General features: G+C 44.5%; 1 protein-coding gene across 1 annotated transcript in view; it reads right to left on the reverse strand.

Annotated features, from left to right (window-relative positions):
* Positions 1 to 1,379: 1,379 nt before the first annotated feature.
* Positions 1,380 to 26,123, reverse strand: part of DOCK3 (dedicator of cytokinesis 3) — a 392,714-nt gene continuing 367,970 nt past the window's right edge. Inside the window, exons 47-53 of the mRNA XM_027837282.1 lie at positions 24,843 to 24,964; positions 23,430 to 23,568; positions 22,520 to 22,667; positions 12,770 to 12,888; positions 11,118 to 11,205; positions 3,837 to 3,919; positions 1,380 to 1,895 (exon numbers count right to left, since the gene is read on the reverse strand). Of these exons, the coding sequence (XP_027693083.1) occupies positions 1,380 to 1,895; positions 3,837 to 3,919; positions 11,118 to 11,205; positions 12,770 to 12,888; positions 22,520 to 22,667; positions 23,430 to 23,568; positions 24,843 to 24,964 (1,215 nt within the window). The remainder of the gene's footprint in view (positions 1,896 to 3,836; positions 3,920 to 11,117; positions 11,206 to 12,769; positions 12,889 to 22,519; positions 22,668 to 23,429; positions 23,569 to 24,842; positions 24,965 to 26,123) is intronic.

A 26,123-nucleotide genomic window follows, 5' to 3' on the forward strand; every position in this document is an offset into this window, starting at 1 on the left:
GGTAATTTCATTTGCATGGGGATAAGTTTCTAAAGAAGACCAAAAAAATGTACCTCCTAATCCATCCCACCCAGTAGCCAACTGAGCCTGAGTTTCCTTAAGCCTGCTCCAGCAGCTCTGCTGGGCTCCCAGTCTCTTTTACAACAGAGGTAGTGTTGAAAATCCCTGACTCTGGAGAATGGACTACATTCTAATCGCTTCTGAAAGATCAAAGGATTTCCGAGCTGCTGAGACCTAACGGCCCCTCTCTTACACCAGTAGGACTTACCAGTGGTGGAAGGACTGGTTGATGTCAGCCCAATCAGAACAACAGCATTCTGTGCCCAGGAAAGAACCTACCCAAGGGCTACGGGCAGAAGCTGGGCTCTCTCCTCTGAGGAAGGTGGTATGAGAAATCTTTCTTACTTGGTGTATTACACAACCCTACTCTCTGATAACTAGACTCTAAGCAATGGTGTTGACAACTGCCCAAAACTGAGCTGGAAGAAGGCTCCAGGGGATGGGGTTGGGACCTTGGGAGCTACCCAATCGTTGCTGGCCCTGCAGCCAAATTGGGGAGAGGCCCTGCCTCCTAGGATGAGGGAGGTGGGTTAGGGGCATTAAAAAGGAGCAAATGTTCAGAGCTCAAACTAATGTAGAGAAAACTAGAGGAGGCAGCAGGGAGGTGAGTAGGAACCACGGGGCCTTCGGCAGCCCCTGTGGAAGGCCAGCAGTATGGCTAAGATGTCGAAGTCAGATCAGCATAGCTGGGCCAGTGTACGTTAGGCTCAGGAAGCCACAGATGCAAACGTTCCTTGAAGAGCTGATTTTTTTTTTCATAGTAGCCCCTTTTCTCCTGTCCACAGACCACCTCTTAAGTTTGCCGTGTGCAGTCTACACAATCCCTGAATGTAACCACGAGCTTTTGCATCTATACAGCAAAGAAAAAGGTCCCTAGTGCAACTCCTAGTGTGCGTTTCCAAAACCAGAGGGGCCAGTTCATGGAAGAGGATGTTTCTGCTCCCCTTCTGGTACTGAGATACTCCAATGTGGCTTCTGTTTGTGCAAGTCTCTACGGCTAAAGGTTACATCCACACATGTTTGTGTGGGCTGGTAACTGCAGAAGGAAGAAAGCATCCACTGCACAGAGAGAAAAAGGAAAAGAAAGCTCCAATAAAAAATGGAAGAGTAGAAAATAAACTAAAAATAAAAGCAGCAACATTGCATGCTGGCACCATCTCTGTACACAGTCGAAACGGGAGTTCACTGCAGTAGAATGTAAAGAATTGGTTTCTCTCTCCTCTGATTCCCACACCTTTCTAGTTCCCCTGTGGGTGACTTGCTTGTTAGACCTGGAGTTCTAAAAACACAAGTTTCTTCGCTCACAGTCTCCCTCTTGTCTACTGCTCACTGATGCCATGCTCCCAGGCAACCCTGGCTTGCTCTTCCTTAATACTTCCTGGCGGCAGAGAGACCTTTCGATGCAGGGGCCGGTGCTTGGTGTCTTCCTCTTCCATCATCATCATCCCCTCCTCATGCTCCAGGGGCGGGTGTCGCGAATGGTACGGCTTGGGGGGTAAAGCCGGAGGAGGGTCCATGGGGTCCTGAGGGACCACTCCACTCGGAGCAGAGTGGCTTCGGCACGGCTGGGGTTTGACTGAGTCCAAGACATCAGGCTCTGAGAGGCTGTACCGCACAGGGAGGTAGGGGGTCTCTAAGTCTTCATCAGTGTTCCACGCCTGGCTAGGGACCGAGTCCGTGGTGTCTGTGCGGGGCGGGACCTCTGAAGAGTGCCCAAAGTTACTCTCGCTCAAGGAGGACACTCCGCTGCTGGCACTGCCGGACAGGGTAGAGTTGCTTCCATCCAGGCCAGACTGGGGACTTGTGGGCGATGCAGGGATGGGGTGGAGAGGAGACTGTTAGAAATAAAAAAGGGGTCAATTAAAACCTCTTACCAGGCCATTCTGCGGCTCAACTCACCCATTCTGTGCGTGGTGACGAGGCGAGGAGCTGGCTTCTATTAATGAAGTTTAAAGACATCATCATCAACAATGGCAAGCATTTACTGAGAACCTGCTATGTGCAGATGCTGGGCTAAATGCCAGAACACCGAGACCGTGCTGTCACTCCGAGGAAACCCGGCATTAAAAGTTATTAGACTCTGAAATCGCCAGCAGCCTACCTCTCCCCAGTTACAGAATGTGAAATCTACCAATAAAATCCACCCTCTTTCTAGCTGACCTCTCAGGGACCGCACGGACTCTATCCGCACAGTCCGTGCAGCCTTCACTAATTTGTCCTTCACAGCTGTCAGTCAGGGTATTCTGAGGAGAAGATCAGCGTAGCTGGGTCAGGGGAGGTTAGGCCCAGGAAGCTTGGCTAGTCTGAGCACACTCCTCTTTATGGTCTTTATGAGACTTGGGCAGAGGAAGGCTCTATTCCCCAATCAGTCTCCAGTTGTGCTGAGGCAGCTGCAACGACTTGGAGATCATCCAGGGAAGTCCATGGCCATCCTGAATGGCTCGAGGTTGACTCTTGAGGGGCAGAGGCCTTTTGGGGCTGCCCAGTGATTCCCAGGACAGTCTAGACACTAAGATACTTCAGACCGCCACATGACTCCCTGTCTCCCTTGTAACTGAATGAAAGCTCTAACACCTAAGAAGTGTTCCAGACCTAACCCTTTTCTCCCTGGCACTTCCAGGCTAAAACCTCTATTCCTGCTCAGGGTAGCTGGGTAGCCGACTCTAGTCTTGTTTAGGTAGTTGGAAAAAAGATAAAACAGAGAACAAGGCCGCCTCTGCTCCACCCTTTTTACATAACTGTCTGTCTCCATGCCCTTGCAAAGGAGGTCCTCCATGCCTGGAACATTTTCCTTTCTCTGCTTCTTGAGATCTCTGGTTCTCTTTAAGGCTGAGCTCAAGTGCTACCAAAGGTTTTTCCAGATTCTTCCAGCAGGAAGGGAGCTAGGTAGTGCAATGGATGGAGTGCTGGACCTGGAGTTAGGAAGACTTTGAGTTCAAATCTGGCCTTGCATGCTCACTAGCTTTGTGACCCTAGGCAAGTCATTTAACCTCTGTTTGCCTCAGTTTCCTCAGTTGCAAAATGATCATAATAGCACTTAGCTTAAAGGGCAGTTGTGAGGATCAAATGAAATAATATTTGTAAAATACTTAACACAGTTTCTGGCAAGTAGGAGGTGCTATATAAATGCCCCTTCCCACCCCATCCCACTCCCCAGAACTACTTTGTATTCACTTAGTGCATGTTCGATTTTGACTTTATCAGTGAGGTGGCACAGTGTACAGAGCGATGGACCTAGAGTTATGAAAATCTGAGTTCAAATGTAGTCTCGGATACTTACTAGCTGTGTAACCCTGGACAAATCACTTAACCTCTGTTTGCCTCAATTTCCTGTAATCTGTAAAATGGGGATAATAACAGCACCTACCTTGCAGGAAGGATTTATGTGAGAATTAAATGAGATAATATTTGTAAAGTGTTTAGGGCAGTGCCTGCATGCTTTTTCTCTCCCTCCTCCTCTCCCCTTAAGCTGGGCACGGTAGAATGTGCACTCCTTGAAGGCAGGGGCAGCTTTATTTCTGGTTTTATATCAACAGTGTCCAGCATAGTGCCTGGTACGTACATAATGGGTGCTCACTGAATTGAATGCCCTCATTTTTCAGATGACCACAGAACATGAGTGACTGGCCCAAGGTTACATGGGGAGTGAGAGGCTGAGCTGGGATTTGGCTGCAGCTTTTCTGATGGTGAGTACTGAATTACCTCCACTCTCCCAAGCTTCCTCCCCCCATCACCTCCTCTGAGACCCAGGCTGTGATGAGATGTGCTGGGGTTACCTTGCGCAGCGTCCGAGCAGGAAGGGCCGGAGGAGCATCGCCGAGGGGGTGATGGAAAGCATCGAAGTGGAGAGAATAGTGTCCTGAAATGAGAGAGAAATTCACTCTCAACAAGGAGGGGGCCCTCTGTATACCGCAGGATATAATCTGGACCTATCCTGGCCAGCATGAGAGACTGGATGAGGCCTGGGAGGTTTTTCCTCCTTTTACTTTTTTTTTTTTTAAAAGAATTGTATGACTGTGAACATTTCCCAGTCCACTGAGACAGAAGTGACCTGCCTCACGAAGGGTGTGTCTCGAGGTTGTCCTGTTGTCTCAGAGCTGACATGAAGACTTCGGCAGCAGCGGGGGCTTTCCACCCCTGCCCTGCTGAGGTTTCTGGGCCAGATCACACAGGCTGATAAGAGACACCAGGCCTTGGGAAACCAGAATTTCTGTTGCCTTCAGCTCCAAAGTCATTCGTTGTTGAGGCATCTGCCTCACTTGCTGCCCTGGCAAATCTACCTTCACTGTTGTTCTTACCACGGCACACTGCAGTTCTTACTATAGCAGCTGGAGTTCTGGCTTTGTCTAATAGTCTGCCAGGTGAAACAGCCCATCTTCTTTGTTTCCCTCCATCTCTTTTCCTGGAAGGAAGCTGCTTGCCTGGGTGGCTCCCATCCTTGTGGCTTACTGGGGCCTGAGAGCAGGGACTATCTGGGGGACCTTCTGTCAGTTTTCTTACCATGGGGAAGGCTTCGAGGAGGCACTGGTGGGGCCAAGGTGCTCCCCACATGGGCAGACAGCAATGGCAGGGCCTCTCGGGTTCCACTGTCCAGGCTCCAGCTGCTGGGGGCTGTTGACACAGCTGAAGGGTGGAAAAGGAATTGGGGTGAGGTTACATTAAGAGGTGCACTCATGGATGGATGGCTCATCGTAAGGACTGGCTCTTCTCCAGCTGTGAGTTGGCCCCATGATTTCTGAGGTGGTACTGGGCTGCCTACTCGGGTCGAAGGCAGTGGCCTGAGGAATTTGGCTCAAAGGATGGGATGGCATCCAGGGGTTGTTTTGGGGTAACGAGGACTGGTAACACCCTCAACTGTACCAAATTTGATGGACTTTTAAATGAAGGGGAATTGAGAGAAAGTATGGCAATGAGCAACTGGTAGCAATCTAACCCAACTGAATATTTCCTTCTATTCTGTTCAGAGGAAGAATGTGAGTTTTGCGAGAAGATAGGTGCTTCCCACCTTCCTGTCCTCCCAAGAACAATGGCAACAGATGGACTTCCTCTTCTATACCAAGGCATACATGAAAACAAAACTTAGGAACCCTGTCACAGAAGGAGCCACTGTCTTCCAACACATCTCCTCCAACCTGTAGGTTGGGATAGGAACAGGGATAGGAAATCTTTATTTCTGCTGGGCAAGGGCTGGCCAAGAAGATACACTGACCCAAGTTTGGCATCCAGCTGCATTTGTCCTTTAAAATCCCACAGTGACTTGCAGAACTGTACTAACTCCCCATTTCTCATACTTAGTGGTTTCCCTAGAAAAGGCTTTGAGTTAAACAGACACTTCGACAGAAAGAGTTTGTAACTTGGTAGGGGCAGCCTAATTCTAGCACAGGAGGATACTGCTTTACATGCCTTTTTGCCCACAGCTTGGTCTAATAATTGTCAAAAACCACTACTCTGTCCAGCCTGGGGCAGGCAAACTGTTGATAATAATGCCAAATATACAATTCCAGTTGAGAAAATGGTTAACCGAACACCAAAGATGCTCGTGTGAGGGTCCAGAGAAGGGCCCTTGTGGAGTTTCCTATACGGAGTATACATTGGTGCTTTGAATTCTGGATAGATGTCTACTCTGTGTCTCGGGTAATGTAGCTGTATGAAGACTTACCTGCATCAGAGGCTCTAGGGACTGCATTTTGGCTAATCATGCCACACCATGGAGTCTGGGTACCAACTCAAGGACAGATAAAGGTGCCATTGGGGGCAACGTTGCTTTTATATTAAAGATAATGGTTCCCTCTGTTATTCTCCTCTATACTTAACAAGTATGGAAGTAAGGAAGAGGAATGGTGAAACCTCAAACCCAGGGGCCCGAGAAGTCTGCTTTGTGGGGAACAGGGTGGCAAGTACTATTACTTCAACTAATATGATACTGGGGAATGGATATTACTGAGAAATAATCTGTCTTTCCACCAGTGGTGGTAGAGAAACAAAGTCTCATTGTTGGGGGCTAGACTTCTCCAAGGATGCCAGCAAAAGACAAACCCTCAAAGAGATCCAAAATACTTCTGTGGATCATGGAAATAATTAGCAGCAAGAAGGATCCTGGAAATTCTTAATATAGAGACAAATAATCTCAAATGAGCCTAAGGGGTTTGCCATTTTGATTCCTTTCAGAGCAGTGAATTCTCTAGTATGATGGAGGAGAGCCTCAGGTGAAATGGAAAGTGGCTTCCTATAGGGAGTACCCTAACAAATAAGTTCCTGGATGAGAAGTAATTAAAAGCTAGCTTAGGAAGCTACCATGGCTTAGGTATGAGTTTTATTTAGAGAGAACAATGAGGAATCTGATTTCTCTCCTTCCTCATCCACATTGGGTCTATCCTCATCATTTCCTGAGTGTGTAGCACATCATCAAAGACATATTGAGGCAGAGAAGGGAAGACCAAGGTGGGAAACTCCCAGTCCTATAGGAGGTATCTGGGAGAGAAAGAAAGCAGGCTTGACTTGTTTTTTTAGTCAATTGCCTGTGAGTGTGGAAAGCTATTCTAAGGTCTTTGATCCACTACAGGTAAAATTTAAGTTATGTTTTAATGTTGATTTTATGACTCAAGATTTCAGAAGCACATCTTACTTTACATGTTCAGCATGAACAGCACAAGAATAATAACATGAACTTGGAAGAAAGAAGCTTGTAATCAGAACTTGGCTAATTTTGAGAACAAGATGGTAGAAGGGAATCATTGGAGTCACTTCATATGGAACCAGGTACCTTTCTGCCTTGCTTTTCCAGTTGAAGCCTTTTAAGCAGCCTGATGGGTCTTTGACACTTGGTACATATGCTCTAGAACCAGGATTATAAAGAGATTCTATGATGGAACAAGTTTTGCTGAGAGGAGAAGTAGGGATGGAGCAACTCTGGCATTTCCATTTAGATGGGAGTTGAGCTATAAAGGAGACCCATTTGCTGAGGTTCCTCTGCCTTCCAGGTTTGCCATGGAAGATTAATAGTGTAGCATGCATATGTGAGAGCCAACTGGAGGTGACTGAGGTTTTCTTCCTCTTTTCCCCTTTCCCATGGCCTTACCAGAGGAGTAGGGAAGGGAAACAGGAAGGCACATCTTCCTATAATACTTTGGACTCAGGTTGCATGCCTAAAGACAAGCACCAAATAGGCATTGCTAGGATGAAGAACCATGAGAAAGAGAAGTACTAGCTTCTGGTGAGAGGGCAGTGAAAAGAAAAAACCATAAGCCTGCAGAAGTAGGTCACAGGCAATGGCAGCTGGGGTCCCCATGAGGAGTACCTGAGAGAAGCAGATATTGTAGAAATCTCCTGGAAAAGGGAGTGGTGCTGGTAGTGAACAGAAGAGCATGTACCAGGGTTAAGAGCTGCAGAAGCAACTGCAAAGAGGTGAGCCTGAAGTGGTAAACAAGCAAAGCTAGGGTCTGGGGCAGGCATTGTGGGCCTGAATTGGCCTGCAACAGCCATGGGACATGACCTATTCTCACCATGAATCTGTAGGACAGGGAGCTGGGAATCCTGGGGGATGTGTGTGAGGATGACCTATAACCATTCCTTCTTTGATCTCTTATTGACTCTGTAATAAAGTTTTTTCAAGCTCCAATGCCTTGGTAGCCCCAGCTGCTTAGAGGGGGAATATCCCTGGCGAGAGCTAAAAATGATCCAAATCCAGATGTCCCCAGGGAAAACTCTGGGTGGGGGCATGAGTCAATGAGTATGATTATTGAGAAGCTTCCAAGGTATGAACTTGGGTCCAGAATATAAACTGTGAATCCAGGGATGCTTTGGGCCATGGATTACATTAGGGAGGTAATGTTAAAAAGTATGTGAAAACTTCTCCTCAACCTGGGCAATGGTTACTGTTGCTTATGGCCATAACACCGATGATTTCAGGGTGGTAAGAATGAATAAAAGTTACATTTGCAGTTTTCTTTCTAAGCAAACATCAACTTTTCCCACCTCGATTACAACTTTCTTTCCATGGAATCACGTGCCATTAGCTCAGTCTCAGTAACTGTGCCCTCCTTTTCTTCCAGGGTTTTGCCAGTTAGGCTTGGCAGGTGAGACACACCTTTCTTGCACACTGCCTGAAATCCTGGTTCATCTTCATTGTTGAAGCAGCATGCTTTGTATGTAGATTTATCCTCTAAAAGCAGGCAAATCCAGGTGTTAAGTCAGCTTTTCCCCTCTCTGAAGTAGCAGTTTGACCCATTTGGGTTAAATATGAAGACAATGGAGAAATACTTTGATTTCCCTTTATCCAAGTGTTCCAAGTTGCTGAAAGATGTAAGGCAAGCTTAGTTTTGGTTCAAAGATAGAGTCTTCTTAGGTACCTTCATGCTGGATTTATGATAGGAAGGAAGGTGACTTTTTAGGGTGACCAACCCAGAGTTATGAAGGTTTTTCAGAGAAATGTCCTTTCTATGCCCTTTATTGCTGAGCTCCAGAGTTCAGTAAATACAAATGCATTGAAGGTCATGGATGGAGGCATTCATGAATTATTTTACAGCCATATGGACATCTCTCCTTTAATTTTATTTAAAGGAACAACAACAATGATGGGGAAAACACGATACTTGTGGAGGTATGGAGATGAAAATGTAAGGACAGCTTCGGAGGGACAAGGACTGATGGCACTGGGAAGAGGGATTTCAGGGGAGTCCTGACACTGACAGGAAGGAGAAAATGGAGGAGAGGATGTCAGGGCTTCATATGCTGAGGAAAATCCCTTGTACTCAAGGCCCACTGGGAAAATGAGCCACTTACATGTCTTCATCCAAAGATAGGACACCCTTAATGCAGGGCCACCTATGGAAGAAGGCACTGGAGTATATCAGAGACAGTTACTTCCAAACATAATTTACCACATAAAATGGGCAACTGAAAACTAGCCTGATCATTGATTCACTAATAGAAACTTAGCAGAAACAAATTGGACAGCTGGTATTAATTCCTGCAATTGCTCCCTAGCAGAACAAGGATACTGCGGGCAAACTCATTGAGAAGGCACTTTAACATCGTGACCTGACACGGTATATGTCCACAATCAGGTGAATGCCCCAGACATTGGCATCCAGTCCTGGAGGTCATTCTGATTTTGTTGGCTCTTGGGATATTTAGGGGACAATCTTGGTGATGGGGTGGTGGTAGATCCTCCGAGGGGGTGACCTTGGGGCTCCCAGATCAACCTAGGGCTGCCTGGAGGGAAACTACCTCTGTCGTTCAGTTTTCAGAAGTTCCTTGAATAGAGCTGGCTCTTGACTCTGTGACTCAAGTCTGTACAGGACCCTTACTAGCAAGAGGACGTTGAAAAGCACAAGAATGCCTCCTCCCTTGACAGGACCTCTTCTGGGTCAAACTCAACCCTTGGGCTAAGCCTGAATCATATTATCCTCTAAAGGAACTTGTAGGGTGTGAAAATGATTCTGTGGGATCAGTCAGTCAGCTGCTGTGTTCCACATTGAGCCTGTGCAGGCGGTACACAGATCCTGCCCTTTTCCTCTGCTCTAAGTACCATTACCTCTCAGGACTACCTGCAAGGTAGATTTCAGGGAGAGCTTTGCAAAGGAGAGTGTCTACTGGACATTCTGAGAAGGAGGGGGAGATTATGTGCTGGGTTAAATTATTCTGATTTTGGGGGTGATGGGAATACCCCTTGATTGGAATGGTGATACTCTACTGAACTCAGCAACTACATAGAAAAATGATGGCGCACCAAAAGCCTGTCATTCAATTAGGAGGCTTCTTGATTGGCTGTCAAAGAGTGAAACAGGCTGCAGAATGGGGAAGGGGCCTGACTTAACAAGTGCTCATAGGGGCAAGCCTTAACTGGAGAAGTAGAAAAGTGAAGACCACATTTTCATCTGGCACCATGGCAAAGCTGACTAGATTGGGCTACAGAGAACCATTATAAGTTAGGCTAGGCCTGGTGAACTAGAACTTGATAAAGGAGTTTAGAAAGCTTTAGGGTAACCTAGCACAGAACTAGGTAGTTCTCTGCTAGTGTCCTTACCCTGGCATATAGCTTCTGATTCCATGTATTTGGGATTCCTTTCACAAAGTATTCTGGGAAAACTCACTGGGGTGTGTGGAGGTGGGTAGAAGGGAAAGAGGGAGGCAGGTGCTAGCAACAGGTACTAAGATATGGTGGCAGTTGAGAGATTTCTGAATTCAAGGAGCCAAGCAGGCCCAGGGGCCAGGAAGGCTCAAATGTCTCACAGTGGAGTTCAGGAATACAGGATTTTTAGAAAGCAGTAAAGACCAAGGTCCTAAGGCCTATGGAGAAGGTCTGTTAGACTATGTCCTATAAGGAAGCCGGTGCCTGGGGAAGTTGACTATGGGTCAGGAAGGCCTAAGATGAAGGATCTTATGTCCAGTGGCTACAAGTAGGAGACATTTCTTTAAAAAATTAACATATTTCCCGCTCCTGCCTTTTATGGGATAGAGGGGTAGCTCATAGCTGTTTTTTTTTTTTTTTAATCCCATACATCAAGGATGGTGAGCTGTTTGGCTAATTTTTTTTATGTTTTGGTTAATTGGGGACTATCATTATCTCTACAAAGTTGTCCTGATTTGTCAAAACCATCTGCTAGTATCCAAAGTCATGAGCTGGCATGAGCACCTGGGAAGCAGTGTATCATTAATTTTCATACAGCAGCTGGATTTTTTTTTTAAATTTATGAAGGTTGGACACTAGAAATGGGGAGCAAGAAGTGGTTGGGGTCACTCTGAGAGCTGGATGCTTACAATATGGCAGGGAAGCAGCTGGAGTCTCTCTGAAGGCTAGGCTGGAGAAATGGGAAGGACTCAGACAAACCCAAAGGCTCCAAACAATGGCAGCAACACTGAGCACAGGTAAATGATGGTTACAGGTGATAGTGAGGCCTGCACACACTCAGACACACCCACAGCCCACACTGAGCTCGGCTCTAACCGTCCAATGAGTAGCACCTGGTCTGTCAGTATTCTAGATGATGGAGAAGCCAACCATTCTAGGATGGAAATACACTTAGAAGAAAGAGAACACGGAGGTGAAAGAATACCTTTTTCAGCAACAGATAGATTAGGATCACTGCAGGGCTTACAGGGTCCGATCATTTGCTGGAACAAAGCACGCTGGAAATTTGGAGGCTAAGAGAGAGGAAAAACCATAGAGGTGAAAACCAACAGCCAAGATTTGGGTAGTGCCTTGGGCTCCAGGAACCTGGCTGTTCTGAATATCAGACAGGCTGAAGTCAAAGTATTCACACAATTCTAGGCTGAGTTTTGGCAATGATCTCAAAACACCCCAGAAACACACTTCTCTATGTCAATTCTTAATTATTAAAAAATGAATGACCTTTGGCCACCCCTCCTCCACTGCCCAGCTGTTTCCAGGCTACCTGGGAAAGGGGTGAAGCCGTGGCCATAGAGGCTGAGGATATTGATCACAGTGCATCTTACTACAGAACTTTAAACCCCTTAAACTTTGATTTACCTGCATCTCCAATTCCTGCCATGGTATAGACAACCGAATTTCCTCTGTTCATGATTTGAATAAAAGTTAAACCTACCTTGGTTCCATCTGTCAGCTTGTTGGGAATAGGGCTGGATGGGGACAGGGAAGGAAACTTGCTTATGTGGTCATAGGGCATCTTACTTTGATGGGCAAAATGACTGACTTCTATTATCAGACTACCTCAACAGTAATGGGCCAGCCACGGGAGAGGGAGAAGGAAATTGTACTTGCAAACAGGTTCTCTTTTACCAGGCAGCCCAGGCTCTGTGCTCAGGGTCTCCTGGAGAGTGAAGATGAGTGGCACGGGGTTGGAGTAGGGACTGACTGATAATGTCTCCTTGTTCAGGTCCCCTGGCTGGACAGTTTGGAGACTGGAAGGTGGTTGAAGTGACAACCAGGGAGGGAAGAGTGTTAGGGACCCAGAGAAAGAGGCAGGATGGCATGCTGCTCCAGGGAGAGTGACCCACACACGCATCTGCAGGGAGAAACACGTCTCCAGGCCCACTGGCCACAGTCCTGCCAGGGCCTTCTCATGCCACGGGGGACACACCCAGAGTAATCAGATTGACTGTTCAAGAACAAGGAGAGTCCAATAGGTCAGCTAGACAAGTGGACAAATGCAAAGGCAAGGACACCCCCTCCCCCACACACAAATACTTACGTAGGGGCGGAAACTGCCTAGAACTTTGGTGCTCTCATGGTGAAGTAAAAGCTAGCATTTACATAGTGTTTTAAGGGTTGCAAAATGCTTTACAAATATTATCTCATTTGATCCTTACAACAACCCTGGGAGGCAGAGGCTATTATTATCCTCATTTTACAGATGAGAAAACTGAGGCAAATGGAGGCTAAATGACTTTCCAGACTCACAGAGTAAGTGTCAAGGCAGGATTTGAACTCAGGTCTTCCTGACTTCATATCCAGTGCTCTATACACTGTGCTACCTCGCTGCTTTAACACTTAACTTCTGAGGACTCCTCAAATACATCATGCAGGGGGACTACAGAAGAATATCAACTAATTCTACGAAGACAGGAAAGAGACATTGGCACAGATGGGCTGCTATTTAGGTAAGAGTGAAGATGATGCAAGATGATGGCACCCCTGGCAACTACCTGGGACCCCTCTGCCTGCCCCATACATATAGCCATGCACATGCCCCCAAAATGCAGGAGGAAAGGCGAGGAACTCCACTACCTGTCCATGGTCCATGACTGCCGCTGGATACATGGCACTGCTTGGGCGGTCCCGGTGAGCGGGCAGCAGCATCATCAGCTCCCGAGAGTGTCGGTACTTATCTGGCAGAGAGGGAGAGCCTGTAACCAAGCGAGAACAATCACGCACAGATGACAAACCACACACGGGAGGGCGCCAAGGAAGCCAAGCATTCCAGGGGCCTTGACAAGTCTCCTGGGCCTCAGGGGAGGATGCTCTTCTTAGGAAACACCAGGAGGGATGAAATCGAGTCCAGGTACCAGGTGGATATGGGTGGAAAACAGAGCCCTAGTATGGTGAGCCCAGCTGTCCACAGCTGGGACAGATACACAATTTAGGTCTGGGGATGAGGGTCCCAACACTGGCTTTTTGGATCAAGTCCAGACAGTTCTCCATCACCAGAAGGAGAAACACTGAGCACAGGATCAAGGTCTCTGCTGGCCTTGATGCAGTATCAGGCAAAGACTTGGGGTTCTGCTCCCACTGATGGGTTGTGTCAGGGGGCTCAGGGGAAGGACACAGTTAGAGTGGGTTCACAGAGACAATAGAGGACAAGAAAATCACATAAAGAGATAGAAAGACACTTAGACCACATATTCACATGTTGTTTTAACCTTTAAAAACAACGCTTCCCACATACTTACCTAGTTCAGAGAACCTTGAACTTGTCTTCCATTAATACCCCAACCCTTCTGTTCTCTGACCCCAGCCAAGTGTGCCTGAGCTGCTACCTGCTTCAACAACTTGGGTGATCTGGGATCCCCCAGCAAAGATGTCGGGAGGTCTGTTCTAGCATAATGTCCATTAGCAGTATCTGGTGCAGGGTCTGGCACGTTTATAAATTTGATTTATTGCTTCAGCGCCTCCAAGTCAATGAAATCATGATACCAATCTGAGGGCTCTGGGCTTTGAAAATGTGCTTTACAGTGTACTTGGCTCACGATCATGAACTCTGAAGGAAAGACTTTTTCTGCTCTTCTTGCTAAGCTCCCCAGCCACAGCACTAATTCCCTGGAGCCACTGGCCTTCAATGGAAATGACAACATTGAGGGAGGACTGGGAATGCTGGGCTCAGTAAGGCACAGCTCTCATCGATTTATGTTTCTTGGGCAAACACAGGTGCACTACCTGAGAATCATTCTCCCCAGGGAGAGAGTAAAAAAAAAAATCCTGTTACAAACAACTGATTAGATTTCCTGAGATCAGCCTGCTATGAATGGCCTCTCAAATGCCACACAGAGCAATTATTGTGAAGCCTGCTACCTGGAGTTCTCCTTAGAAACCCCCCGTAAGTGTCACTTGGGACTGAATGGACCAGCTTCCCTGAAGATAAGAATTGGCTGAATGAAGCCATTCCACCTGAGCTTGGCTGTTTGCCCTGAGTAAACCTGAATGCCAGCCCTAGCCTATGAAGATAGATGGGGAGTTGCTTCTTTCCCTTAGCACCCTAAGGCCAATACAGAATAGCTTGTGTTCTTTATCTAGCTGCTAGCTGGAATCTGGGTTTGCTGTGGGCAAAGTATTTTCTGCGGGGACTCTCTGTCTCTGAGACTCACTGTCCAGCTCTCCTTTGGTTGAGAATACAGTTTGTTAACTGGATTTAGCTTATGTTAGACCCTTCCTAGTCAATTTCTTCTAATCATCCTGGAGAAATTTCTCATCTTCGTTTTTTTTTTGTTCATGAAAGTTCAATCTTTAGGACAGTAGCTTTTTAAAAAGAGAGTAGAACAAGAATGATATTACTGAGAATATTATTTGTATAATTAATTCCCTATGTATCTGAACTTCAGTACCTGTTTTTGCTCTTTTTTTTCTATTGGCCTTTTCTTATAGGGTGATGTTTAAAGACTGATTTTCAAAAATTTGGATAAAATTGACACTATTTCATTTTATCTATTCCATTATTTTCATTTAGAACTTGTTTCCTGAGAACAGAGAAATCCTGGAAAAATTAGAAAGCTCACAGAATTCCTACAGTGTCTTCTTGACCAGAAAAACTTAGGGTGCTTGCAAAGTATTACTTCTGGAGATCTGTGGTCCCCTGCCCATTTCATAGGTAGACAAATTGGAATATGGAAGGAAAAGCAAATTTGGGGTCAAGTCTCGAAATGAAATCAGGCTCATGGTCAATGTGAATGTTATTACAGCTAAGGAATTTTGTGACGGCTGAACAGAAGCCTTCGAATTCTGATCAAGGAAGATGAGCAGCCAACTGGATAGAGAAAGTAAGGGCTAAAGGGACTTGTGCTCTGCCCTGAGTTAGGTTAAAGAGATGGATAAAGCACTTACTAAGGGATTACTGTGTGCCAGGCACAGTTACTCTGTGGGCTCTATCAGTGTTCCCAACTTAGTACTTTCATCAATTAATGCGTTTGCTCCTTCAGAACCCTGAGCACCTTCTGTTTACCCCTTCATTTCCACTCTTCCAAGGTCATGCTGATTACAAGTTTTCTCTAATGAGTGGTTTACAGAAAGAGGGTAATGGTAAGTTTCCAGAAACAGTCTTATGCCAGATAGAGGCTTAATTAAAACTAGAATTGCAGTTCATTTGATTCTTTGCACCAATGAAGATTTTGTTTAGCTGGACTTTTCACCTAGATAAAAATCAAGGGAAGGTAAACTAAAATCTATTTTGAGCTTGGGAGTTGGTCTTCATAAGGTTTATCCACCAGAGGGAGCTATTGACTTAAGTTTTGCTTAAAAAGCTTCTCATTCCTTTGGTTTCTAAAGCAGTAAGAAACCACCTTGGTGGGATTAGTTGGTGATTCTGGGCACAGATGACCACAGAAAGGGAATGGTTAGATATCCCATGTCCTCCCTGTGTGTATGATGTATTATGGAGAGGTGTTTACTGAAGATACTTGACATCCCAGGGGGCTTGCACGTGACTCCCCAATTTGAGGATTCTTCTCATTTTTACCTTGTTAAAACCAGTAATTCCTTTGCTACTTCTCTCTTGACCATGAAGACGTTTGATCAGATTTCTTTTGTTCTAAGCCTCTTTTTGTGTCATTCAAAGAGACTAGCTCTTGCTCATTTTTTTCCATCATCAGTCACTCATCTTCAGAGATCCTAGTGGCTATGTTCTCTCTTCGCAGGTGCCTAGCCTCGAAAATGACCTTAGCCTCTGACTGGATTTGTCCATTGCCTAGCCTCCAGAAAGCCCATGATGACACAAAAACTGTTAATGTTTCCTAGAAGCTCATCCTAACCGATGACTGTCGACTGTATAAGACTGTTTTAATAACTCTGAGCGAGAAGAATTTGGTGCCACTGGTGATAGTCCCCACTTAACCAAGCAGCTCAGTCTCTCATGCATGAGAAAAATGGTTAATGGTGCCAAGTGAGGTGTTTAAAAGGGCAGGAGGAAAATGTGCTCATTAATTTAAAAAGGTCCTCTTCCTAGAACCAGGTACAATATTGGTATCCAATGAGGGTATGAAGGACTCATCCTTGTTTCTGAGACTTTGCATGGTACCAGTTCTAACAAATGAAGCCAGTCCAGGGATCTTTTGTCCTTTAGACTCAGTGGATGGCAGTACAGTACAGTCAAAAGACCAATGGATTGGAACCCAGGGGGAAAATCCTGGCTATTAAGCTTACTAGATGTGGGATCTTGGCTAAGCAAGAGCTGTTGCAGATTTCAGCTCCCCTCCCGGAGGGAGGCATGCACTCCCTCTTCACCTCAAATCCCTTGTTTCCTTCACAGCTCAGTTCTAATACCACCTTCTATATAGGGCTCTTCCTGATCCTGCCAGCTGTTTGTACCTCCTCCTTCCCACGCTTGCTACTTCATCTTTATTTTGTATGTGCTTATATGTGTATATGCCTTCTCTCCCCATATAGAAGGTAAGATTCTTGTGGGCAGAGAATGCTTGGGTTTTGTCTTTGTATCTTCAATACCTAGCACTGTTCCTGGAACATAGAAGGTGCTTAATAATTGCTTGTAGATTAAGTCATCTCTCTGAACCCTAGGTTTTTTGTCTGTGAAATGGAGATAAGAGCATGTACTGCCTACCTTAGAGGTCTATTATGAGGAAAGTAAGCCATAAAGCTCTCTAGAAATAGGAGTTATTATTATCTGGGTACTATTCCAATTTACTTTCATAATCTGACAGTCACAAAAGCCACTTAGGTTGGAATAACAGTGAGTCCTTCCAGATTAAGGAGATACGAGTTCCTCAGTTTTGATTATTGTTAAAAAAATCACAATAAAAACAATTAGACTGTGAGCTTTGCAAGAGTATAGCCTATGCTTTATCCATTTCTGTATTTCCTCAGTCCCCAGAACAGTATGCACTCAACACCTATCAGAATTGAATTTAGTTTAAAGATGTCTTTCCTTTGCCTGTCTTCTTTTTCTTACAGACCTTTCTGATAGAGTCCAGTGCATTTCTTTCACATTGGAGGACTGCAGTTAGATTTGGAAAGGCTGAGCACACTTTGGGTAGATAGATCATCCTCTTCTTAGGGATCTGCAGAACTATTGATGAAAATCTGTTATTTGATCTCTGTCTAAGGGAGTTTAATATGCTGCAAGTGCTGAATTCAACTTTTTGCTCAGCAGATGATTTATCAAGTTTTTCTTCTTTTCAATTGAAAATTCACTTTTTGTTTCACCATATTTCTCTTTAATACTCAACATGCTCCCTTCTCTGTGTCTACAGTTTCCATAGGGCTATGGATCATAGGATTAAATTAAATTCAACAAACATTTATCGGGATTATAGGACAACAGATTCAGGAATGAAAGGGATCCTAGAAGCCACCTAGCTCAGTCTCACTTTACAGAAGAGGAAACTGAGACCCAGAGAAATGAAACAACTTTCCCACAGTCCCACAGGTGGTAAATGTACCAGAGCTCAAATTGGAGCCCAGGTTCTTTGATTCTCAGGCCAGAACTCTTTCCAATACATCATGCTAAAGCTATGGAATTGGATCTGCTGTGACTAATTAGCCTTCTTGAAACTTAAAAAAAGAAATCTATATTTCCATGAATTTCTCAAGTTCTCCCTGGTATTTTGTCATCTGTGATTTCCTAACATGGTGATGGATTGTTCCCGTTTCATCCTCCCTCCTCCCCAGTCTGGACCTCTGACTTACAGAGCTTTATTCCCCAACCCTGTCAATGACAGCCATGGTGCTCCTGCCTCCCTTGCTTCTGGCACCAGGCCTGGAATCAGGGAAGAGAAGCAGTTCTGTGAGGGCAGTGAAGGCTGTGAGATGGATTTGAGTTTCTTCACATGTTCCGTAGTAGCATCATCATCTTCCCTCTAAAAGCTGCCCCTCCTAACTTCTCCATTTGAGAATCAGAGAATCTCAGAATGAAAAGGGACACTGGAAGACATTTCATTTAATTCTTAGCTTGAGGCAACAGCTGATGCCTCAGTACTCTTCCATTTACCCAGGCTGGAGTCCTGACAGTGGTTGTTCTAAACCTTTTCTTTGTCTCCTCAAGCTTCCTATTATGTGACCCTTCCCCCACCCTCACAGCTAAGGACTTCACTTTGTACTGTATTGAAAAAGTAGAGGCCATTTGCTGGGAGCTCCATCTCACACTCTGTTGATATTATCCTCCATTCTCTTCTATTTCACCCTGGTCTTCAGTGAAGAGGTGGCTCCTTTCTTTGCCTCGATTCCATATCCTTCCCCTTAACTGTCTTGGGCTCTCTTCTCTTTTCTCTCCACCTTCTCTCTTGGCACACTCATCAGATACCATGGGCTCAATTATGATCTCAATAGTGACCCTCAGATCTCTCTCTTTAGCCCCAGTTTCTTTCCTGAACTTAATTCCCACATCATAACCTGCCTCTTTATTAGACAATTCAAGTCATATGTCCCATAGGCAGTTCCAGTTCATTGTGTCTAAAACAGAACACATTATCCTTTCCCTCTAAACTTACCCCTCTTCCAAACTTCCCTGTTCCAGCCAAGGGCACTCCCATCCTTCCAGTCCCTGAGAATCACAACTCCACTGTCATCCTTCAGTCCTAGCCTAACCCATGCATCCAGTCAGTGGCCAGATCTCGTTTTTACCTCCCTAATACTTTTTGTAACTTTCCCCTTCTTTCCTCTCATATGGCCATTATCCAAGTTCAGGCCCTCATCACCTCTCACCCAGATTACCGAAAGAGCCTCATAATTGGTCTCTTTGCCTGAAATTTCTCTGAACTTCAATCCATCTTACAGACAACTACTAAAGTGATTTTTCCTGGTGCATGTCTGTTCACCTGACTTCCCTACTCAGGAAGATCCAGTGGCTCCCTCTTACCCGTAGGATCAAATATAACCCCCTGCGGTACTTTCCAACCTCTTAGCCTTACACATTACTCCCTGACATGTACACTGTCGTTCAGCCAAAATGACATTCTTTCTGTTCTTCTCACAACATTCCATTTCCCCTCTCTGTAGTTACACTGGCTGTTCCCCATCTCTGGAATGAACTTTCTCCTCACCTCTGCTTTGTGGCATATCTACCTATCTTCCATCAAGGCTCAGCCCAACTGCAACCTTCTACATGAAGGCCTTCCTGGTCTTCCAGTTTTCTCTTCAAAATTATCTTGGTCTACCTATATATGTATATGTTTTATCCCTTCCTAGAACATGGCTTCTTTTTTTGTCAGGGTCTATACAGTGCTCAGCACATAATAGGTGCTTAATAAATGCTTGCTGATTGACTGGAAACCTTGAAATCCTTTTTGATTCTTTACGGTCTCTCACCTCCCACATCTAACAACTGTGAAGTCTTGTCTATCCTACCTCTACAATATCTTGGCCATCTGTCCCTTCCTCTCCATGTCTATTAGCACAGCTCCTCTTCAGCTCCTCATCATCCCATCACCTGTACAATAACAAAAGCTTCCTAACTAGTTGTTCTCCCTACAGTTTTCCACCTTTCCTAAACATCTTTTATAGAGCTGCCAGAGAAATCTACATTATGTCCAATTATGCCCTGTTGTTCCTCTGTTTAAATACCTTTAATTCTTTAGCCTGACAGCCAAGGCCCTTCACAACGTGGCTCAAACCTGACTTAATAATATCATTTCATTGATATTCCACTCTGTGACCTCAATGTTTCAGCTAAGCTGGATGGCTGCTTGTGATCTTGTCCTGCCCTTTTGATCCTCCAATAGCTAGCTCATCCTTTATCTCTCCTCCCTTTCACAGTCAAACTCATAGAAAGGATTGTCTACAACCCATGCCTCCATTTTATCAACTCATGCTCATTTCTTCATCCCTTGGAATCTGGTTTCTGACTTTACCACTTGACAGAAACTACTCTTCCAAGGTTACCAATGATCTCTTACCTGCTAAATTGAACAGCCTTTTCTATATATTAGACCTCTTTGAACCTTTGGACATTGTTGACAACCTCATTCTTCTACAGACTCTTTCTTCCCTTGGCTACACGTCTCTAGGACCTAGAGTTTTCCTCCTAGCTGTCTGAATCATCCTTCGCAGTCTCCTTTGCTAATTATCAGCCTCTCCTGGACATCCCACAAGGATCTAGCCTGTGTCTTCTTCTCTTCTCTCTCTACACTCTTCTCCTTGGTGATTTTATCAACTCCCATGGCTTCAACGATCTCTATGCATCTAATTCTCACATTTAAATATTTAGCCCTGACTGCTCCTGAACTTAGACCTGATATTATCAACTACCTTCTGGACAGTTTGACCTGTACGTTCTGTAGGTATGTCAAGCTCCATATGCCTAAACAAAGCCCGTTCTCTCCCAAATCCATCACTCTTCCAAATGTCTTGACTTTCACCTTTCTGTCAATCTTTATACCCAATCAGTTGCTAGATCTTATCAATCCTGTCTATATAACCATTTTCTCATCTGCCCCTTTACTTCCACTCACATCTTAGCCTCTGACTCTACTTTAACCTCTCATCACTTCTCACCTAGGATGTTGCAATAGGTTTCTCTGATTCCATTCTCTCCTCTCTCCAATATATCTTTCACAGCTGCTTGGCAAGTAGTAGGCACTTAATAAATGCTAGTTGACTAACAACTGGAAAACTGATATTCCCAAAACAGATATGACCATTAAAAAAAATCTTCAATGGATTCCTATTTCTTTTAGGGCAAAATAGAAATTCCTCAGCCTTCTGTTTCGAGACCCTTATAATCTAATCCCAATTCCCATTCTAGTCATATTTCATATTACTCCACTTCACATACTCTGTTCCAGTCAAACTAGCCTTCTATGGCTGCTTGCCATATACAACGTTGATATTCACAACATTTGATCTCTCATCTCTATGCTTTTGCATGAATGATTTCCTATGTGTAGGATGTATTATCTTCTAACATCCACCTAACAGACCCTCTAGCTTCCTTCAAAGCATAGCTCAGATACCATGTCTTACATAAGGTCTTGCCTGATCATCCCAGTTATTAACAATTTATTCCCCTTGAAATTACTTTGTATATCTTTACTTATGTATATGTTGCATACATTGTATCTCTCCAGTAGAATGTAAGCCTTTTGTGGGTAGGGACTGTTTTCTCTTTGTATTTACAGGTCTTAGAACAATGCTTTGTATATACTCAGTGCTTAATAAGTATTTGTTGAATTTAAATGGAATTCTTAAGGTCAGGTATACTGGTGTCAAAACTTACCACAGCTACTGTTACTGTTTACTGTTACTGCTGCTATTTTTCATAATAATTTTGAATGGAGAAGAATAATTCTCTCTTTAGTTTGAAAGCAATTTTTGTTGATCTGCAGGTCAAATCACATTGCTCACTGCATTTCTATTGCCTGGTCTGCTGACCCCCTCAGGGATATATCTTGCTTACTCTGACTAATTTCCATTTCTTTGCAGATGTTTTCATAAAAAGGTCAGGGAATTAAATTTACCTATGGGATCTAGCATCAGAATGTGAAGGAGAGCTGATCCTCAGACAGAATATTTATTCAATTAAATGAAAAATTGAGTTGTATTTAGCCAAGCAAACAGTTTTTTATCTAGTTGTCCCTCAGAGATAAGGTATTCTGATTTCAAGAAAGTCCTTAGCACTGGGTAACATTTTCTATATTTGGTTTTAGCCTTAATTTTGCTTCCAAAACTTCATCCTTTCAAGACAAATATCTCACTTGGTTTTAATTCTGATCTTTCTTGTAAACATAGAATATTAAAGCTGGGAGAGCCAGTTGGGATCGTTTAATCTCTTTCCCCTTATTTTACAGATGAGGAAACCAAGGTCCAGAGATGTGAAGTGGTTTATCCAAGGTCACACAGCTAAAAAGTGGCAGAGCTGGAATTTTGAATTTGTCTCTTGAATTTAAGTCCAGTGCTATTTCCATGACACCATTTAAATAGGCAGACATTTGAGTTTGTCATTAGACTAGGTTAGAGGAGTGCTGGAATTTCTTCTCTTACACTGTCTCTAATGCAAATGTCTGGCTAGCTTATGTGGCTCTGTGTCAATCACAGAAGTTCAGAGCAGGGTCTGAAGCCTGCTTATCATACAAAACCACAGAATCTCAGAATTGGACATGCCATGTTCCTAGCTGGAAAAGTGCTTTCCTTTTATGCTGATGGAATGAGGCTCCATTGGGTTTGAGATAGGATCCCAGACACCTTTACTGCTTAAAAACAAATTTATCTCTGAAAGTAAAAATGAATAGAATTCAAATCCCAGGCTTATCCTAATAGCACAGCCATAGGAATCAGGAGGCTTGAAGAATGCTGCTTCCCTGGTTCCTCTCCTCATTCACTTACCTCGGGCACTGGGTGGCGCAGAATTCATCATCTGGGATGGGGCTGAGTGGGTAGAGCTCAGGCTGGAGGAAGAAGGGCTGGCTTGGGATGAGGATAAAACAGAGACATTGGTGATTGAGCCCTGGTACCTGGTGTTGGGATAAGTGAGCTGTAGGAGAGAGAGAAAGCCACAAGAAAGAAAACTGAGAAATGGGAACTTTCCACTAGGTTATAATATTCTACTCAACACTGTATTCATCCTCCTCCATCCTGGAGAGGGACCTCCAGGCTCACTCTACCACAGCTGGGCCAGTATGGAAGAAGAGTATAACTACATAAGAGAAGTCCAACCTGTACAGCACATACCCACAAAGAGAGGAACTCACTCAGCCCATTCAGGAGAGTTCTTTTTCTTTTCTTTTCCTTTTTTTTTATATGAGGCAATTGAGGTGAAGTGACTTGCCCAGGATCACACAGCTATTACGTATCAAGTGTCTGGTCTGAGACTGAATTTGAACTCAGGTCCTCCTGACTCCAGGGCCAGTGAGAGTCCTTTTTCTACCTATGATACTCATGGTACATGCAAAAGCAACAAAGTCTGTAAGGATGCCATCACCGAAGAAGATCTGCCAGAGAACGTTTGTTGTCAGGTAAGTGTGACTGCAACCAGGATTAGAGCTGGCCAGAAGTCACAGCCAGTATGCTTCTTAGGGAATAAGGCCTGGGGAATGGACGTATGGTTGTTGTAGGCAAGGAAGCCTGTATACTTTCTCTTTGGTCAGTAATTTGGGGACTAGAAAGCTGAAGAATGGATGCTTTTGTATGGGATCATTACTGAAGACAGAGGGATGCAGAACAGAATGAAGGCTCTCAAGTGAATATGGTGTGTCCTGTACAATCTAAATTTCTCATGGCTTCACTGCTGTGCTACCTGCATGTGATGGTACATGTCCTCAGGGACCTCTCCCATCGAGCCATCAGGCAGGATCACCATGTTCCCCGTTTCACTGGATGCATGAGAGGAGAGAGATGATGATGAATGACGGCCTGATCCCATCAAGTTCATTGGGCTACAAGTAAGAGGAGGAAATGGAAAAGAGTTATGGTATATACTTTTCAATTCATTGACTTCAGGTTTAAAACTACATGTGGAAGGGAGTGACTTGCCTAGGGTCTCACAGCTAGTTAAGTATCAAGTGTCTGAGGCCGGATTTCAACTCCAGTCCTCCTGACTCCAGAGCTGATGCTCTATCCACTAAGCCACCTCGCTGCCCCAAACAACTTTAGTCTTTGATTCGGTATGCAATACTCTTATTTTTTGCAAGGCAATCGGGGTTAAGTGACTTGCCCAGGGTCACACAGCTAGTAAGTATCAAGTGTCTGAGGCCAAATTTGAACTCAGGTCCTCCTGACTCCAGGGCTAGTGCTCTATCCATTGAGTCACCTAGCTGCCCCTTACTTCACATATTTTTAGGGTGAAATGTAAATCATTACCTCATCAGTTAGTCATCTCTATGGTAGAGGTCTCTAATCAAATGCAACTAAATGGTAAATAGGAGACTGACAGCTAATGTAACCTTAATATGTAAAGCATTTCTGACAGAGAAAGCTCACAGTATCAAGTAAGCACAAGTCTTTGCCCTGTTCCCCAAACTTTATGCCAACAGCACCTTCATTTCATGGAGATGAAGAATAGTCACCTGCTGAAAAAAATCTAATAATCTTGCTCTATGGCTGTAAGCCAGGGTTAATGCTCACATTTAGCCACTAGACAGGGAGGGCCACACCTCATTTGCCAAATATGGCAGATGGCAGCCTTTCATCTCTCATAAGTCAGGGAAAATTTCTTGCTGTGGTCAAGAAACTGAAAAATGAGAACATATTAGGTCTTTTGGGTGTGAACTATGTTCGGGTCTCCCACAACATGGGTGGGCACAAGGTATCCAACAATTTGCCTTTGAAAATCCCTAGCCTATCCAAGCTTTTTCCTTATGGCTTAGGCCCTACTGATACAGCTCCTTTAATGGCCATCCCTAATCCTTTAGCAACCTCCAAAACAGCTTGGAGCCCTTTACTGTGGTGAGGCACCTGCTAGTGCTAGGGAGTCCAGCCACATTGAGACTTTATCCTGATGTTCCTATTTATTCCAATGAGGTGGCCTCTGGTTTGCTGATCATATTCATTAGCTCTGGAGCCCAAAGCTACCCCTGGCAGCTGCTATTTAGAATCTTGTATAGGTCAAGGACATTCCTGAGTCAGAGACTCTGAAGAGCGCCCCCACTTTGAGTCCTAGAAGTCAATCCTTCAGGCACTTAGAGGTGTTCTCTCAGTGCAGATCCCATACCTGTGACGATGCACCATCTTGATGGTTTCTGGGCTCATTGGACTATGGGACACCAAAACAGTCCCTCGGGTGGTGTTAGTGCCAGAACACGCTGGACTCAGTTTATCCAAACCAGGAAACTCCTATGAAAAAAAGAATCACTAAAGATCATTGGGCATGTGTGGGAGGAGGTGAGGGGTGTGTGTGTGTGTGTGTGTGTGTGTGTGTGTGTGTGTAGGGGTCAGGATTTGAATAGGGATGGAAACTTTTAAGAAGGATATTTTGTTGACTGACAGTATACTACTTTCCCTAGAAAACAATTCCCTATATACCCACCTAACTATAGTATGAGTTAAATTAGAGACCTTTGCATATAATTAGCCTCATGATACTAGATTTTGTTCCAGCACCCCATAACTGACAGAGGCCAATTTTTGTTAGGTCTGTAGGAAGGAAGAGAAGTTTCTTCCTCATTGCTGGAGTCTTTGCTACAGAGAAAAATTTCAGGAGATGGGGAGACTGTGAGTGAATATTACAGAAGGGATAAGCTGGATATTAATATTTCATTGAGAAGCACTTATTTATTAAACAACTCCTAAACAAGGTGGAAGGACAGGGTTAAACAGATCATTGCAGGGACTGGATTTTAAATGAAATACTTCCCCTGAGTTGAGCTGTCTGGTGACACAGTCAGTAGGGTGGCAGAATAGAAACTCTCTCTGTCAGTAATTGAAAAATAGCAGTTTTATTTTCACATAATTAAATTCTTAATAAGATCCCAGACTAGTTGGCAAGAAGGGCTGACTGCAAAGTCTACTGGGGACTCCACATTTGTTTCACATTTCTGCTGTGGTTATGGAGCTAATTTTCCCTTGATCATCTGGATTCCACTTTGTGGCCAATTCCAGTCCATTTTAGTGAGCCATGATTCTGGAGGTGCAGACATTTAACCTTTCATCAAAAACAGGACAGATGACAACCAGTGCCACCAGTGAATGATTTCTGTGCCTAGTCTGAAGCAGGGAGTGGCTCTTCTAATTCTGCACCTTAAAGAATTCATATCATTATATTTGCTTTCAGAGGCAAGTGACCATAAGCATTTCTACATCAGAGGTGGTTTTGTGCAGATTATAAACAAACAGGCTTCTTTTTTCTCTTGCCACATTGATTTTAATCATATGAGAAATTCACATCTCACATGAGAGGCTGCTCTCCACTACACTTGGTGTAGATCCAATTGTCTCAGGTCTACTTTATGGAAAGTTCCCACCCTCTCTTGCCCAAGCTATTAGATGTGACATG

Source organism: Vombatus ursinus, unplaced genomic scaffold (assembly GCF_900497805.2).
Source record: "Vombatus ursinus unplaced genomic scaffold, bare-nosed wombat genome assembly UNPS02014820.1, whole genome shotgun sequence".
Lineage (NCBI taxonomy): Eukaryota > Metazoa > Chordata > Mammalia > Diprotodontia > Vombatidae > Vombatus > Vombatus ursinus.